Source organism: Trichinella spiralis (genome assembly GCF_000181795.1).
Source record: "Trichinella spiralis strain ISS 195 chromosome Unknown Scfld7, whole genome shotgun sequence".
Lineage (NCBI taxonomy): Eukaryota > Metazoa > Nematoda > Enoplea > Trichinellida > Trichinellidae > Trichinella > Trichinella spiralis.
The window spans coordinates 358,189-377,086 of NW_003526946.1; the positions used below are offsets into that span (position 1 = coordinate 358,189).

Sequence of the window (18,898 nt, forward strand, 5' to 3'; positions counted from 1 at the left end):
AAGGAAAGTATCGGCCAGGAAATGAAGGACTACTCCACTAACCCAAAATTCATACATCCCAAAACTTGGGAGGCCTATGTTTACTCCAGTGCAGTCATTAATGTACCATGAGAACATTTCCTTGACAATAGCTCCATTGTATCTCATACCAGCTGAAAATATTCACCATAACCATTAACTCACATGATGTTAATAATCAAAAAAAGCCTGTTCAGTATATAGAAAGAATTTTTGCCAGAGTTTTCGGTACATTGAAGACCGTACATGACTCAAAACCCGGGAACTCGACAGAAGCAGAGGAGTCGGTGGACGAGGTCGAGGCCACTTTATATTTACCTGCTCTAGTTCCCGAGGTGTAAAGTATTTCACTTTTCTTAAAAACTGGTGCTTTGGCCGATCAAAATTTTCACGGTGGAAGAAAATTTTCAAAAATGGGCAGCAAGCGTAACTTTTCAAATTATCAGCACTCGTCTCAGCTGCATTATTAACGCACGTTCTCATTGTTACTTGTTTCTATGTTTCTTCTATGTTTGCAAAATTTTTGTTTTCAATTCGGGTGAAAATTTTCACATTTTCAAAAATACTTGCCATCAATTTGCATCAAAAGTAGCAATTAATTTCAAAAGACCCTTGACATTGTTTTTTTGCTTAGATTCTTTTTGGAATTGAAGGTGAATTGAAAATTGCAGTATCAGTGAAGGAGACAGAGAGGGAGGGAGAGAAGGAGAGATGCATGCATCATCTTAAATCATCAATAATAAATTTGTTGAAATATTATTAATTTTAAAATTATGGATAAATTATGGTACGACTATTATTATTATTATCGTTGAACTTACCAGTAACTAGCTGTTGAAGCAAAACGTTGTGACGAACTTTGTGCACTGTTCACTTTAGACGAAAGACCAAGTATCTCTGAAGCAGCAGCTTCAAAAAATGCTATACAGAACTGGTCGTGATGCGCTTATATCACTGAAGATAGAGTGTGCTCCAGTTGGCGATGTTTACTTCCACTGTGTGCCCAGATTATACATCTGTGTGCTTTGCTTTTCCAGCGTTTGATAATTACCACTTGAAAATAGCTGCTGCTAGTAGTAGTAGATGTTTATAGCCGAACTGAGCTGAATATTGTTCTTTGAATGTCATCCATTCGATTCTACTGATTGGTAGATTGTATTGATAGATCAGATTTATTTTGTTTAAAAAAATATGCTCAAAAGATTGCTTGCTAATCTTCTATTTGAACAACGAAAAAGAAGAACAACATTGTTGACCTCAGTTGGGTTCTGAAATTGTGTCGACGGTCACTTCATCCCAACATCAAACAGACATGCACAAATATATTCTTATTCTTATTCTTATCATTAGCATTATTCAGGGAAAAAGCTTGACTCTTTCTTTTTAATAATAAGCGTTCTTTTCCACTCTCATCTGCCTTCTCTATTGTGTACATTAATTACTATATTTTTTGGGTACTGTTTTTGCTACTGACTTCTCCTATTGACTGCTATACTGAATTCAAGAGAATGGGGGGGGGGGGAAATATTAGTTCAATTAAATATTATTCAACTTAATAATGATGAATTTTATTATTATTTTTGACAACAAAAAATGCATCAAATATAAAAAGAAAAACAAATAATAGTAGTAAAGTCAAGTTTCTTTTTTTACATTTTTCAAAAATGGGCTGCATAAATTTTGCAACACTGATCAATGAATGCACATTGGAAATGCTGTTTAAATACCAATTCCAGAATTCTGGCCCATTTCTGTGCCGAATTTCAATAAATTAATTGCTTTTCAATAGTGCAGCAGCAAATCTTGCATACTTGGCATGCCATCAAAACTATACAATCATTCTATTGCACTTTATTTAATAGATCATTTCTCTTTTAATCATTCATTCTATATAAATTTTTATTTATAAATAAGCATGCAATATATTTGCACAAATAGATGAATAAATATTGGTAAAACAAGATTGAGTATCATACAATTAGCAAAGTAGCTTTGAATGAAAGTTACACTGCACACTTATAAATAGTGAATCCTTTGAATGCTTGAAATATTGAAATTGAATTCCACGTTATTTGTACATATCATAATCAGTACAATATCAATAATCAACATTATGTGTTCATATTTGAAGTTCTGACTGAAAGTCAGACTTGACGAATTTTTTTGAAACACATTATCTTAAAATAAAAATAACTGAATATATATTTATATATTTATTTGAACCAAAAAATCACGAGATATTTGAACAAACAAACCTTGAAGACAGTTAGTAATTCAATTTTCAAGTATCTGAAAAATCAAGTAATAATGAATACAATTTTGCATTTTAATAAAATGAATATAGAAATACTTTTTTCATAAAAATAATTCTGTTGCAATTTAATTATTAATAAAGTCAATTAATGGATTGAATATTTTAAAGAATTTGCATTTCATTTTGTAAAATGAGATTCTGAGCTACAATTCATCCTCCTTTCTTCACGCTTCGTTATTCTCTGATATTTATCTAATTATTTACCCGTAAAACATTTGCACAGCGTTAATATTTGTTTAATCAAATTACCTATCCCTGATTTGTTTGATACCGATAAAATAAAATATTTAGAAAATTTTTCTCAAAAAACTGCTTAGCTTTTTGAGAACATTTTTCAGCATTCAGTCAAAAATTTAATTTTTATATTAAATTCATTTAATTTATCAAAATTTCCCACTTTTGCTAGCTTTTTCATAATAGGAGCAAAATATATTGTTCAACTAGCAGCAGATATAAATTATGAAAAAATCGTTAGAAGAAAACAATTAGCGTACCACTTGATGTTTTATTTATTAAAAATAAAACCATTTTGCTTCTAACCATTTAAAAAAAGAGAAATCTGTTTTTTTTAATAATTTCAGATATTAATGTAAAAACTGCATATGGCATAAATAAATTTTCCAAATCGGTTCTGAATGAAACATTCTGATACACACAGACAAGGTGAGAGTGTGAGTGAGAGCTAATGTCCCGGAAGATCAATCAAACCCATTAGGGAATGGCGTGCATCTCTTCTTGGTTGAGTTAGAAATGACAAATCTTGAGACCAAGCCGATTTGGCAACGTAAATTAGCAGGTTGTCTAGCAACAGCACGATTTTGCACCGACCACTCTTTCTTTCCCTGCCGCTTTCCTTTTCTATGCTTGCCCACTTCCCCGTGGTGTATTGTTTTGGCCGCTGACCAACGATCTACTTTACAGCCGGTGTAAAGTGTAATCTTGTTGACGTGTAGCATCGAATATGTCGATATTTCGATCACCGTGCAACCGTTAGCCTGGCCTGAAGCGGGTGCCAGTTGCGTTCGTTCCGCATGCTAATCAGCTAGCATTGCACCTTGTGGACGATGCAAAAGCGTTGACCCAAGAGGATTCGTCCTCCAACTCCATAATCCAGCTAGTGTTTATTCTCTTTTGATGTTGCTGCTGTTTTGGCTAGCTTCAACAGCCATGCTGGCGTCTTGTTGCTCAACGACTACAGGTGAGCTTTTTTAAGCCATTAATATTAGCAATTATTGACAAAAAAACAAACAGATAAACAAAATATGCTATTTTTGCATTGGCATTATTATTGATTTTGGATAATAGCATTAATAAAACATATCCTTCTGCAATTTCATTGCAAAAATTAAAAAAAGCAGTGCAGTTGGTGGAAAGCACTTTTTCCAAATAAATTAATTACCTGGAAATGATAATTTATTCAATTTAAAATAACAGCATCATTTCAGAGGAGTGTCCGCCTAAAGCATCTCCGCTAATTTTGACTGCTACAAAATGTCGCCATTTTCTGATTACTCCCGGTTTTGTGAATAAAAGACAGTACAGTCCGAATTTAAGTTGTCATTGGATAATTCGTGCTTCAAGACCGGAAAATAAAGTGCAACTTTTTGTACACGAATCACAAATCGAAGATCGCCTTTTTGGAGTCTGTGATGATTTCATCGAAGTTCGAGACGGTAAATGAAAACCAAAAAACAAAGGAACAAACCATTCGTACAGTATTAATTATTAATTGATAAATATTTTTTACTCCTTTATCAAAAATTTTTATTGTAAAATTGCAAATGCATGAAAAACACTTACTCTTAATTATATATTTAAAAAAATAATAATAAATGTTGTAGTTCTTTATTTTTCAAATAATTAGTATGAATAAATTTTCAAATAATATTCCAATTTGTCTGTAAAAATAGATGTATGTCACAGTTTTGAAAGAAAACCAAGAAAATATCATTTTTAAAAATTAAAACTAAAAAATAATTAGCTTAAAGCACGCAACATCACTGCGTGCAAGCAAGAATTATTTATCTGCTACATTATATTCTTTTCAATCAGGAGGAAATTCATTGGCAACTCCTATTGTGAAATGGTGCGGTCAAAGCAACCCAACGTCAATAATTAGCTCAACTGATCGCTTGTATATTCACTTCAAATCTGACTCCTATTATCAAGAAGTTGGTGCGAACATGTCTTACATTGAACAGTGTAAAATGCACATTTATTGAATTACTGCATGTGCTATACAAAATTAGGCGTTACAGCTGTTACAGATTGCCCTGCAGGGTGGACATCGTTTAAAGCGCTCAACCGCTGCTATCGCATGCAAAGCTCACCTCAACAGTACAGTTGGCCAGAAGCTCAAAAGCATTGCATTTACGATCGAAGCAATTTATTAGTGCTTACAAGTCAAGATGAATACCACGCTGTTGTTAGTATGTCTGTTATGCAATTGTGCAATTGCAATAAAATTGTCTTATTAAGAAACAATTAAGTTATTATTGTAATATAGTTTCTTACCTGTCAAATAATGTTACAATGTGCATGTTTTTAGTAATAGAAAATTGTTTTAGTAATAAACTTTGAAAGTGGGTTATTATAATAAGGCAAAAGTGATATAATTAATTAATGTTCAGGCTTATTTGCTTCTTCTGGAGAACAACCTTGGGTTGGATTGACAGATTTGAATGGGCAGAACATTGGAAAATCTATTAACAATGAGTTGACCGTCTGGCCAGAAAAGTAATCATATATCGCACATTCATTGTATATTATGCATTTAAAGAACAAAATTTAGGTTTTCTATCGAATCAAAATTTTCACAACTGAACTGCCTTTATTTGGATTTTAATCTCACATATGGTATATATGATGTTGACCACTGTTTCTCAAGGCATGCATTCATATGTGAAAAAAAATTGGGTAAAATTTTATTTTATTGTAATTTTTATTTGTGAAATGCTTTTAATTTGTGCACAGTGGTGATTATATGTAAAAAAGCAAATTTAAAGAATGTTTTTAAAATTACAATTACAGATGAGTAAAAATTTCAATTTAAATGCATGAATATCAATTGTGTGCTTCAATGATGAATAATTTAAGTGAATTTTCCAATTGCAGATGGCACTACCATTCCTTATCCTATACCACCGAGTCTATTTGGCCAAGTGCAGGCTACTCATCGTACTTCATCGGTGAATTCCGTTTTAACTTGGGTTGTACTTGCTTTGATAATTTTCATCATTATCATCGCAGCAATAGTTCTCTGTTATATACATTTCAAGAAATCTAGAAAAAATCGTATTAGTGATCTAGTTAATTGTGCTTCAGTGGAATCGAAAGATACGAACAAGAAAAATGCAATGACCAATTCTCTGCTCTCGGTTCCTCTGCAGACCGTCAATGCTGCGTTGCCTGAGTCCAAAGTGAACTCTGCTCGAGTTGAAAGAAAATCCAAATGTGAAGTTGCAAAGCAAGCTGTGAAAGAATGCGAAACACAGACAATGAGCAAAGCTGAACAAAATCTGATCGTCGACTCAGATACTCAAACAGAGCAAAGTAAAACTGTCCACCCTAACATGGTCGACAACGATGTTCTGTTGACTGCGAATTTGTTAATGAATGCAAATCAAAATTTGGATGTCCAACTACCGGAAAATCAGTTCATCATACCCAAAATAAGTCCCTTGATTTTGAATGCAGAAAAGATCCCAACCACTTAGAATTTTAGCCATTTTTTGTTTGTTACGACTGTCCGTTCTACAGTCTATCGTAACAGCTAATTGTTGCTTATAATTTGCATTTGTTAATGGAAAATGCTGCAGTGGGATTCTTGATCAGCACCTGCTCGTAGCAAAAACCGTTATGTTATTAGAGTGAGGAATGAAAAAAAAGAAGCATCTGGTTTCTACTGCTTCGAAGTCTAACTAATATTTCTTTTATGTGAAAATAAAAATGTGAAATTTGAGAACCAAGGTCAGCGACCTGAAACTAATTTGATTCTTTTGTTCGAACTGTGACACACCAGTGACAATTTTCTTTCCGCTGACAAACAAAAATTACTCATGAAAAATTTCACATTAAAAAGTGCAGAAATCAGCAAGTTATTTTACATTGGTATTTTTTAAAAAATTAATTCAACTTTAATAAGTGAATTAATTATATTTTATGAAATATTTCAGTACCTGAAATATCTTTATGAAACAGTGAAATTTTGAAAAATTAACTAGCCAGTCGTGAACAGCTATTAACAATTAAATACTTCGATAACAGAAGTTTCTTTGGAATATTTTCTAATTCAAATGCAAATTTAGCTTAATTTTAATAAGTGCTATTTGCATAAAGTGCTTATTCTTTTTAAACATATGAACTTTTACAAATGCAAAATAATGAGTTATAACTTTAGTATACTACACATGTAATAAACCTTCAAAAAGTAAGACAATTGTTCTAAATAAATTGTAAGTATTCAGTCGATATTCTTTGGTCGATATCGACATAATATAATTAAATTCTTATCTTCAATGTAATATTAAAAGTGCAATAAAACGATGAGTTTGTTCATATGCAGAATAGAATGAAACATTGAAAGTTTAATTTAAAAACATCGAAAAATAATGTTTCATTTTATTATCAATAAATTTTTTAAATGCATTTCAGTTGAAATAAATTCAACGCAGAAAATGTCGAGAATGTATCCTTTGATGGGTTAGTACAGTGTGTCATTTATTACATTAATACAAAAGAAATGGAAGTTTACAGAATGAAAATACTTAATTAAAGTTACAGTAACAAATTCAAAACTTAAAAAATCAACAAACCAAAAATTTGATAATAAAAAATAGCATTTAATAAACTGTATAATTTTTTATATTAAGTTCCTTTTATTTTGAATTAAATTTATTTAAATTTTTATTTTAATTTTTTCTACAATTAAACAAGCACAAGTCAGGCAAGGCACAGTATAGCATGATGTATGCAAATTTTTCAAATAATAATAAATTTTGCTACTAAACGAATAAGCACCTGCGAATCATATGAAAGCAAGCGCAAAAAATTCTTTACTAGAATAATGAAAAATATCAGTTAAAAAATTCATGCTTATTATAATGTTTTTATTGTGAAAGAAAGAGCCAACAACACCACGTAGAATGAATTAATACTCAGTGTAATTATTGCATCATCGAAGAATGAATTGGATGGAAAAAATATAGATATTTTTTAATTAGCATATCATTTGCTCTATAAAACTACTGCACTTAATTAGCAATCAAAATATCACCTCATCTTCTTTAGAAAATTATATTTCAAGGGGACGGCTTCTTATGTACTAGAAAAAAATAACTTTTTCACTGTTATTCTTTTTTACAGAAAAAGGATATCTGAGGCGCAAATTCTTTGATTACAGAAAAGCATGCTCAGCGAGCGGTCAGGTCAGAAAAAACTACGCAGTTTACTTGATGGTTAGTTGATGGAAAGGGGTTAGTACTCGTGTCTTTATTCTCAATGCACAATCACTCTACTGCAAAATGGCCATCGAAATTAGCCTAAAAAACTATACCACCAGTAAAGCGTGACAGAACACTTGGCGCCGATGGCAATCATCTCATGAATCAAGCCCTTGTATGCCCTGATGGTTACCAACCGATAATTGCTTTCATTGAGAACAAAAATCAAAGTCTCAGCTTTGTTTGGGGCAATTAGCAGACTAAAAGTAAGATCGTCTTTTCACCGGCTATAAGTCATCGAATATAAAGGTCAGAATTTGATACGTCTCTGTAGCTTGTTCGGCTATAAAGATACGCTTACAGCGTCTGCAATGTCTGTGCTATGAGTCAAGTTGAATAGAAGGCTTAGCAGTATAGGTAACACCTGGGAATATCTTATCTTGATAAATGTCTGTACATGTGCAGCTAGTATGGCCAGAGAACAACAGCAACATGTGATGATTCGACAAAACCACCTTGCCTACACAGACGAACAGCTAATGTGCATTTGTGAAACGCTATGCCAAGCTAAGGATTACCCATCTATATGCCGCTTGTTTGATTACCTTTATCCGAATGAATATTTGCATTCAACGCATCCCTCATTGATGCGAGCAAGATTACTTTATTTGCTGATGAAATGTCGTTTTAAAGAAATTTATGATTTATTGTCCAGTAGCGTATTTGATTCACGATATCACGAAGAACTGCAAGAAATCTGGTGGCAGGCACATTACGCAGAATTGGAGCAGGCTCGCTGCAAACCACTTGGTGCAGTGGAAAAGTATCGTTTACGGAAAAAGCATCCGCCCCCTTCTACAATTTGGGACGGGCAAGAAACTGTATATAGCTTTAAAGAAAACTCACGAAAGGTAAATATGTTTTTCTACGTTCAATAGTAATAATAATAATAATAATAGCAATAATAATGTCATTATTGTTTACAGTAATCAATAATAATGATGTTATTATTATTATCATTGCTGTTTACTACATATACTATTATTGTTCATCTGTATTCAAGAAAATTTTTTATCCTCAAATGACTTGGATATAGATGTTTGTTTTATATTTTTGGAAGCTGCTAAGCATTTGGCTGTTTTGAAACTTCCGTTAAAGCAGCTGAAATTAGTTTTGATGATATAACTGTTATCTCAAAAATTGATAGTTTTTTGTGCATCATTGCATCAGTGCTTTGCTGCAATGTCGGTCAGAGTTGGTCAACTCAGATAGCCTAACTAAAATGATTGATAGAAGTGATTTATTGATTATAAGATGTTAGCTCATTAGTTAAGATAAATTCTATTCTCTAGGTCGCAAGGCGTAGCAAAGATTGAAAAATACAAAGATAATTTCAGCGTTTCACAAACCTAACTCGGCTAATTAACTTAAATAAAAGTTGTTTATCTGTTAATATCTTAAAGTTAAAATATATGCATATGAACTTATGTATTCATTATTTTTATTCATGCAGAATAAGTTTTACTTTGGAAATGGATTGATTTGAATTTCAACTGTTTATTTGTGCTTTAGCAGCTGAAGGAATTTTACAAAGAGAATAAATACCCTTCGGCAGAAGAGAAACGAGTAATTGCTGAAAAATCCGGTCTCAATTTCCTGCAGGTTAGCAATTGGTTCAAAAATCGTCGACAAAGAGAAAAATTTTCTCATATGTCTGATATCAGTCATCCTAGTGGTCATTAGTCAACTTCGTGTATTCATTATTGTAAGTGGAAGGTGCCATTTGCGTGTATTGTACAGTTGTGCATTCATGTACAGCAATTTCTTCAGAAAATAAATGTCATTCGATTAAAAATTTATGAATAAAATTGAGTGCTTTTAAATATTGCATGCTTAAATCTAAACTGTCTACTTTGTGTTGATTGAATTCATTTATTATAAAATATAGTCAATATATTTTATCCTTTTATAATTCAGCTGCTGATTAATAGCTTGATTATATTAAAAGGCATGTAGATGAAATTGCAATGTTTTTTAATGAGAATAACGCATAATATCAGTTGTAATTTGAAATTTCTTTTTGAATATGCATTATAATGATAATTTATGTTTTTCTCTAAGAGTAAATGATCATTTAATTTCTGCTTTTGCACTGGAAGCATCCATTTCTGAGTTTGCATTCAATTGTTTTTCTACAGCAATGATAAATCGGCAGTATTTAAAGCATGACATTATTACACATGTAGACCAAAGATGTGATAAAGCTAAAAAAGCACAATAAAACTGTAGAATGATGTTAATTTTTGTATACAGTTTGTCATGCACTATAGTTACCCAATTGATTGCACCTATACAAAGCAACATTTCAACTAATATCATGCAATGGAAAAGTAAGTTTGTTAAAATGATCTGTTTGTTGAGACGATGAGAGGCTTTGATCATCGTAGCGCTCGTGAAGAACACCAAAATACAGTGACAGATTATGATAATTAGCGCTAAATTGCTTTGAAATACTTTGCAAATTTTTGTTCCATTATCGCAGTTTCTGAAACTTTTCAACAATGATGCAGCTATTATTGCGTAAAATAGTTCGAGAACAGCAATTGCACGAACGGCTGGACGAATTTGACAAGATTTCAAACATACCAACGGTTCCAAAGATTGAATGATTGAATTGCCGTCTAGATTGGGGCTGAAGGTAAAAATTCATATATAAATTAAAATATATAATTTGTTTGTAATAATTATTAATGAAATTACAATTATAGAATCTATAAAGCTATATTTCTTAAAAACTTATGCATGTGAATGAATATTTTACTGATTTAATGTTATTGCATTGCAATAAAAACTATATAATTAGGACCAGGTAAATTTTCTATATAAGTTTTATAGAATTTTACTAAATTAATTAGAAAAAAGCAGAAATTTATGAAATCTTTAGTAATATTTCAAGTCAAATTTTGTTCATGTTTCATTTATTTATTGCTTTTGAAAATAAAATTATTTTCACTACTTACTTCAAATCTTCAGTAAAAATTTTACTGTTAGAATGTGCTGGGGGTTGTTTTGCTGACAGAGACATGAAAAATGATGCAAAACTAGTGTAAAATTGAATAATTAAAATGAACATATATTATCTCAGTTTGAAATGCAATTATTGCACAGTGTGACATTATTCTTTACATTTCAGACAATGCAGCATTCATTCATTACAATTCATGCATCAATTAATTGGATTTATTTTTTTTCAAATTCCAATTGTTAAATTTAATTATTATTCATTTGCATATTTAGGATAAACAAATTCTGACAATATTTAGTTTCTGCTTAACATAATCCTTTTTTATAAATTTTTAAAACATTTAACAAATAAACTTCAATACGAGTGAACATATGTTTAGTGTAATGGCAATGGAATGTTGAATATTAGAAAAAAATTATTGAATTTTATTTATTTCAGCATGTGAGATTTTACCTTTTTATAATATTACGGCTCTCATACTTGAAAAACGTTCCATTATGAAAAATTATTTTTCGTTTATTTAGATATTAGCTGAGATGTATAGATAAAATAAATTATGAAATAAATTTAATTTTGAAAACGATAAAAAATGATAAGTTTATAACAATCAAACAATATAACCAGTCGCATATAAAGTTTCAAATTCAAGCAAGCTAATAAACAAGCAATGAATAACAATAACTGTTAACATTATTTGTCGTTGTTTTCACTGTTTTCTTCATGCGCTGTGCTGCATTCTTCCCCTGGAAGTATTTCATCGCCGGGTTTGATCAATAACTTATCAACAATAACTGCTTTTTCGGTAATTGCTGGCCATTTAAAATCACTAACTCTAAGCCAATTTCCTGAAATTGTCAAGTAAATTATAAATAAAATATTAACTGAATTGAATGATGAACGAAATATTAAAAATGAAGCTATGATACACGGTTAAATTAATCACTTGTGAGATATTTAAAACTAAGCTTAATTCAAAAAAAAACAGAATTACCCATGAAACTGTAACCACGTATCTCTTTGTCTCGTACTGGTCGACCTTCCTTAGTAAGCTGATATTTGGTCAATACAATTGCAATGGGAAAGTTCTTCAGTGTGTATTTTTTGCTTTGACCACCACGACTAAGCATGACGAACATTTCTCTGGCGAGAAATCTTTCGTGAATTATGTAAATTGAACTTGGAGGTTTGCCATCGTTCATCAATGCTAGGGTTTTCATGTTGAAACAAATTTCTTCTGGCAAAAAGTGCAGAATCAATTGCCGCATAGTATTGTTGATTTTCACTTCCATTTCTGCATGATGAACATTAAAAAAAAATTTAATTCAATAAAACCACTTACCAACGTTGCCTCCAAAAGGCGCATTAAAAGTGTAATGATATTTCGGATTGATTGTCGCTTCTATACAATGCAAGCAGTTTTTGCTTTTCTTCAAGCACAGCGGAATCATCTCTTTAGCCAATGTTTCGAAACTTCCCACCGGCTTCCAACGAACATCCTCCACAAAAAGGAAACGTCTCGCCAACGAAGTTGCTTTTTTTAAAACGCAACTTCCCATCGTATAATAATCGACATCGCTCAAAAAAGGCAACGGCATGGCCATGTTGTCCAAAAGTTGGTGCTGAATCACCAACTTCAACACTGGCCACGCCTGTTGTAAATCCACTTGGGCAACATGATCAAACCAATGAAGGATGCATTTTATTTTCATCGCATGTTTAGCCATTTTTTACAATTGCAATCGTTCTGCTTTCAACGGATCTGTCGTGTCGCTTTTACAACCCCAAACATAACAATATTTAAATTTTAAACCTTTATTTGTTTAAAATCCAGTAGTTTTAATGCATATGACTGCAATTTATTGTTTAAAGTAAGACATTTTTTCTGCTTAATTTGGATTATATTCAATTCAATTCAATTTGTTATTCAAACGTACGTTTTCTAATTCCATTTGCACTAGCTTGAAATTATGTATTCATTAAAATTCGTTTCAAAAATTTCTTGCACAAGTATTAATTTGCCTTCTAAATACATATTCTTTTTCAAAATGTAGATATTAAACTGAAAATTTTCCAGAATATAAAGAATAATTAGAGAAAACATTTTTTAATCTAATCTTCATCTAATTTTATTTAAATTACGCTAAAATTTTATTTCTAATTACGATATTTTTATAATTTCAAAAAAATATAAAAACATTAAAATATTTAATTCTTACAAGAAAATGTCATACTTGACAAATTATGAACTTGGGAAATGGCAGCCTTATAGATGTGAGGACATAAATCAATTAATGTATTAAATCTCTCAACAGAATTTCATTGCAGTACCTTATTTTAAAAATAAATTAATCACGAAATTTATTATATAATTAAATTGGTTTGAAATATTCTTTTCATTTTTACTTATGATCTGATAATTTTCAAAGTGTGTGTAAACAACAACGGTATTTTGAATGTTCCCAATCAATTTACTTGATTTGTATCAACTAATCAAGAGCTAATAGATAGCAAGCACGCATACACACATTTATTTGACAATTCACACACACTTAACTATAGTTGTAATAGCAACGATGAAATTTTATCCAGTTATAGCACAAACTATCCAAGAATTCCTTGCATAATTTTATTTCTCACATATACATACATAGGTGACATCTCAACATCACATGCCAACGTTCAGTGCATCAAGAAAACAATCCACATTATAGTATTTCTTTCACCTGAGCAGTTATTTCAGTATCTACTTTGGCTGTTAATGTAACTGGATACTCAACCAATTGCAGGCAGAAGGTAGCTGGCAGCTGCTGACCTTTGCTTTCGAGCTTGCTTCGACAGACTCCGAAGTTCGATAAAACAATCATATCGAATAAAAAAAATGTATGCAAAGAAAAACAATATAACAGATGATAAGAATATCATATTGTGTATTACGGGTGAGCGGTATTCAGATGTATTTGTCTCACAGTGAAAAGCTAAAAATGAAGCACAAAAAGATACAAACAGTGTGGAACAGATCATTACATGCGTGGGTATAATTGATAATCTGGATTGTGGTATTAAAGAGAAAAAACTGCAATAGTCAAGACTGAATAACTGAGAAAAGAAGCGCAATCAGCGAAAAACTCTAATATGCTATATGCAAATCTTATAAGGAAATTAAACTGAACTTACAAAAATGAACAAACATTATGAAACACATGTGAATTTCACTGGTATTTTTCAAAAGATTGAAGATGGAAAGCATTTTGCATATTTAATTAACAGAGCAACATTTTCAATTATAAAAATGTTCATAAGTCACACTTGCGATGATTCGGCTTTTTCATTGTTGACTATTTGTTGAAATATAGAAATGTAATCTTCCTTCGTGCAGTTTTTGTCGCCAATCAAAGCAGCACTGTTCAACTGATATTTCTCGGCAAGACATTCAATAGCCTGAAAAGATTAGAAGAAAATATTTTACTGTTTGAATTTATTATTGAAATGAAATTCCAATCACGATCGACCTTAGAATAGGAACCGGCTCGTAAATACGCTGACCATGCCAAAATGTTGTCATAATTTTTGAGCATATCGCCCAATTGTTCAGAGCAACATAACTAAAAATAATGAAAATTATTTAAAATCAAAAATTCTCATCATAATTTTATTGCTTTGTCGTCTTTCATCAAATTTCGGATGAAATTTTTCCTTTCTCTCTGCAAAAGAAGTTTACACAATTTAAAACTTTCCATATTGTTCAATGGTCCATTTTCAAGTCTGCGCTTAAAGTACAAAAACACAGGATTCGGTTCTTTTTTTCCCAATTTAACACTGTGCAAATATTCGATTATTCTTGCAGAGGCTAAAGTATCCTTCAAAGGCATTTCATTTTCAGTATTCATATTTTTCATTTAAGCGAACAATTTATCTATAATCACATGCTTCTTCTTACCATGTGAATAATGGCAGCCAACTCTGCAGCCCTGTAGTATTCTCCATTGTTGCACAGGTCCCAAAATTCCCACGCAAACAGACCTTCTGCACCTGGTAAGTTGCACCGACGAGCGAATTTCATTACAGCACTTTTATTTTTCAGGGAAATATTAAGACACGAAATGATTTCTTCTTCATCTATCACCGCAGTTACAATCTTCAAAAATATAAACGATAATATGCATCAAAAAGAAAAATTAAGCTTCCTTTCAATATTTACACAGCCCATCTCGTTGACGCATACTATTCCAGAGTCCTTATACGCTGTTAATAATATAACTGGAAAACTGGTAAACATACCCTCATACAAACAAATTGAGTCATTCACATCAAAGACATGAAGGTAACCATGAGATGTTATAACAAATAAAATACCATATTTATCGTTTGCCTGAAATATTAAATTATATATATATATATATATATATATATATATATATATATATATATACATGCAAAAAGCATTCCAAAATCAAATAAAAACCTCAAATAGCTTCATATAAAGTAATGAAAAAAATTTCAAAAGACAAATTTTCAAAAGCTTTTCTTTAAAATACAGTACTAACTTGCATTGCGACTGGAAAGTCATCGCGACGTTTTTCTGAAAAACTAAATGAAATTGCCTTTTTCACAAATGAACAACCATGCTTGGACAAATTTTCAATGTGAATCATCCAACCCTAAAAATTTAAATTACATACACAGTCTGTTCAATGCAATGTTTCGAAACATTTACATAAAACGAATCGCGAACGACAAAGCAAAGTAATGTGCATGGTTTTGCATTTGCATTGGGTTTAAAATGCAAAAAACATGCCGTCACTGCGGAATATACTTCAGTTTTTTGCTGATGAACATTGTACAGTAGCATCATACTGCTCAACTTCTTGATCTGCAATCATATATTCAAACAACTGTTGAAATGATGAACAATACAAAATATTTATCGCTTTTTCAAATTCATTTTTTTGAAAAGCAAATAAAAAATAAACTTGCACTTTTAATACGAGGTGAAATAATCAGAAACCATTCGCATCTGTTATCTATCAGAATGTCAGAAATGTTGCAGTTTGAAAAGCTATTCTTCAATTGAAAAATGTGTTTCACCTCATAATTCTCTAAAATAAGAAAAACAAAACATGAAAAGCCAAAAAACAACCAATTCATCACCTATGTTCCATGAAATAAGCATTCGTTGATAAGTTAGTATCAAAATATTGTTGATATCAATCCATTTATAAAAAATAACCGGATGATTTGCAATATCAAAATATCGCTTCGGGGTTTCTGTTTGGAGATCCCAAACTTCCAAATTCGCATCACCTATAAGTAATATTCACATATTACTAGAAATGTTCTATTTTGACGATATATACAACAAACCTAAGATAGCGATTAATTGTAATGAAGGATTCATAACTGCAAATTCGCACGAAATTAAATTCTTCAAAGGGCATAGTTCAGCATATTTCTCTCCACATACAACAAATACATGCGTAAACCTATCAGTTTGCTCTCGAAAACACACGTATTTATCCGACTGCAAAGATACTGTTGAACAGTCAATTTTTGAAGCATCAATTCCCAAACTTTTAGGCTATTAAAATAAAAACAAAGAAACAAAAATAAAAAGTAAATAAGAATAAAAGCAAAAAATAATATTTACATGTTTAATCTGAGCTGAGATGCAAAACAAAAAAAACACCATTAATATAAAATAAAACCAAATCAGAAAATTAACAACTGTTAACTGCTTAATAATTCATTATGATTCATTCATACGGACTGAACTGAATGTCTAAATACAGAAAATAAATAGCCTGCAAATTTATTAACTAATTACGATAAAAACATAAGACTGAAATATAAACTTAATCAATATTGTTAACGTTCAATATTTTTAAATAATAAAATTTAAATCAAAAAAAAATTTCCAAATAGCAAAACAAAGTAAATTTTAAATTCACTAAAATTCACCATACTTAATTTATACAGTTCAGCAAACAAAGTATACACATAAAAAAACGCTCTATCTTAATTCTTAAAACTATTTAAACATATAAAATACTTCAGAAATTACTTCATTTATCATATTCGCGATTAGTTATCAATATTGTCATTATCAAATTGCGGTGATTTAAAAAAAACTATAATTACCTTCCCAAAAAGTCGAATTTTGATAGGCTCAGGTATTGGTTTCATTGGTCAATCTTAAACAAAAAGACAGAAAACAACTCACATAATTTGATGAAAACTAACAAATCTCCCTCTTATATCTAAATATTAATAACAAAACGCGATCGCCTGAGCGTTGGTGGACTGTATTATTATTCAAGCGGGAGGTCAACCTGATTTGATTATCCAACAACGTTAATTAATGACGTTCGTTTCCGAATGTGATGAGAGAACAAAGCAGTAACGGGTAGACTTTATTGAAGATTCGACAACAGGCAACAGTGTCAACAATACCAGAGAACTTTACGAGGGTCAGATTACCAAAATAACTCCGAAACCAAACTACCACAATTTACAATAACAGGATGATACACACATGCACGCTATACAAACTCTTATTACGTCATCTACCGTAAGCCACTATACGCAGGTACTGATTCGCAGGAGTCGGTGAGCAACCAAAGAATTTCCAACACTAAATATCTGTCAGTCGAACTATTCTTTTAAAACTATATTGTAGAACTCAAGTTACAGATATTTTGCAACAAATAATATTCATAAGCATATTTTAAATTATATTAATAAGATTATGCATAATGTAAATTCAATTTTTTAAAATGAATATCACTTTCTCCTGCATTATTACAGCAATTTATTTTACAGGTAAACATTTGGTATGGAGGTAATAATGCAAAAATTTCAGAAATTAGCTACTCTAAAGTAGGGATTTTATCAAATATAATTGCTGTTAATTTTATCATTTCATGGGCAATTTTTGTTGAAAATGCACTTAATTGTCAGTCATGATACCGCGGTAATAGTCTGTAGCAGACAAGAACTGAACTAACAACTGTATTTGCCCAGACAACGAAGTGGAAGAAGGATGAAGCTATCGTAAGCGGATATACACTTGAAGATCAAAGGAAGATTATGGCAATGCGTAGGTTGGAGCGAGCGTGGGTTGTCTGTGGTAGAATCCTGCTGTGACGAATCGGTAACACTCCTTGTTCGGAGTTGCTAATAAATACCGTATTCCTTATATGTTTTTTGATTGAGATAATGTTACCGGGAAAGCGCGAACCCGGAAGAAAGGTTAGGTAGGAAGCCAAGCTGAGGATACGTCCGTGCAGAGAAACCCGCCGGTTGACGACTGTGCTAATAACCCGGTTGGGATGATGAACGAGCCCGCCCAAGAAAGCGGCTCGTTACAAATCATTAGTTTAACAGCTATTTGGTTGCAGTGCTGATGAACAACTACTGGCATTATTAGTATGAGCAAAAGCCAAAGAACTGAAAAATATAACAAGCGCAGTCTGTCCACAGGTGTATTCAGTAAAAATGTCATTTTAAAGTTTTTCGATTGATTGGAATCAGGATATGCCAGTTAAACCAACAGACGATTGACGATAGAAGCAAGTGATGCAATAAATCACAGTTATGTTCGTCATAAAGACTAATTCTGATTTTACAGGTTTCTAAATCATTTTTGATTTATATGTTGAGTTCATCACTGCTGTTCATGGTAAAGAAATTCTTAAAATTTATTTTATAATTTTAGCTCACTATTTTCATTGTTCAAAATATAATAGATAGAATTTGTAATGCTGTAAAGCTTGTATTTTTTGTAATGAAAATAATGCATATCAATGAAATAAATTTAAAATTTAAGCAAATTTCTAAAAATTAATAAGGCAAATTTGCTATTTAATTCATAAAGTATTTCAATACATTGCATAAATAGTACACTCTTACAAAATTTTCTGAATTTCATTAGTCGACTAAAATTACTGTTTCTTAACGTAAGTGATCCAATTTTCAGGCATAATAGGCGAATGCAAGTTTATATATTGGCATCGTTGCGTTATCAATGCAAATAAATTGCGATTCGAATAGTTATTATAAAAGCTTTATTAAAATTACTGTAAGATAAATCATCGTTGCTTTGAT

General features: G+C 31.2%; 6 protein-coding genes across 6 annotated transcripts; 3 read left to right on the plus strand and 3 right to left on the minus strand.

Moving 5' to 3' along the window:
- Positions 1-238: 238 nt before the first annotated feature.
- Positions 239-359, plus strand: Tsp_11469 (putative CUB domain protein; the record flags this gene model as incomplete). Its single annotated transcript, XM_003372989.1, has 1 exon — positions 239-359. A coding segment is annotated over one exon (121 nt), but the record flags the coding sequence as incomplete, so codon positions are not given.
- A 1,803-nt stretch (positions 360-2,162) lies between these two features.
- On the minus strand, positions 2,163-3,288 carry Tsp_11470 (toxin-antitoxin system, toxin component, HicA family). Its single transcript, XM_003372990.1, has 3 exons — positions 3,041-3,288; positions 2,274-2,307; positions 2,163-2,195 (listed from the first exon to the last, which is right to left on the minus strand). Exons 1-3 carry the CDS (start codon positions 3,286-3,288, stop codon positions 2,163-2,165), a joined length of 315 nt encoding a protein of 104 aa, XP_003373038.1.
- A 211-nt stretch (positions 3,289-3,499) lies between these two features.
- Positions 3,500-6,048, plus strand: Tsp_11471 (putative CUB domain protein). Its single transcript, XM_003372991.1, has 7 exons — positions 3,500-3,530; positions 3,778-4,005; positions 4,385-4,507; positions 4,591-4,761; positions 4,963-5,068; positions 5,124-5,188; positions 5,447-6,048. Exons 1-7 carry the CDS (start codon positions 3,500-3,502, stop codon positions 6,046-6,048), a joined length of 1,326 nt encoding a protein of 441 aa, XP_003373039.1.
- Positions 6,049-8,243: 2,195 nt separating this feature from the next.
- Tsp_11472 (homeobox protein SIX4) lies at positions 8,244-10,266 on the plus strand. Its single transcript, XM_003372992.1, has 3 exons — positions 8,244-8,684; positions 9,346-9,435; positions 10,195-10,266. Exons 1-3 carry the CDS (start codon positions 8,244-8,246, stop codon positions 10,264-10,266), a joined length of 603 nt encoding a protein of 200 aa, XP_003373040.1.
- Positions 10,267-11,488: 1,222 nt separating this feature from the next.
- On the minus strand, positions 11,489-12,522 carry Tsp_11473 (hypothetical protein). The gene is made up of 3 exons (XM_003372993.1): positions 12,138-12,522; positions 11,790-12,089; positions 11,489-11,643 (listed from the first exon to the last, which is right to left on the minus strand). The coding sequence occupies exons 1-3, from the start codon at positions 12,520-12,522 to the stop codon at positions 11,489-11,491; spliced, it is 840 nt and encodes a 279-aa protein (XP_003373041.1).
- A 1,576-nt stretch (positions 12,523-14,098) lies between these two features.
- On the minus strand, positions 14,099-16,193 carry Tsp_11474 (clathrin heavy chain). Its single transcript, XM_003372994.1, has 8 exons — positions 16,160-16,193; positions 16,026-16,099; positions 15,513-15,668; positions 15,343-15,456; positions 14,997-15,167; positions 14,736-14,933; positions 14,308-14,400; positions 14,099-14,236 (listed from the first exon to the last, which is right to left on the minus strand). Exons 1-8 carry the CDS (start codon positions 16,191-16,193, stop codon positions 14,099-14,101), a joined length of 978 nt encoding a protein of 325 aa, XP_003373042.1.
- Positions 16,194-18,898: the final 2,705 nt, after the last annotated feature.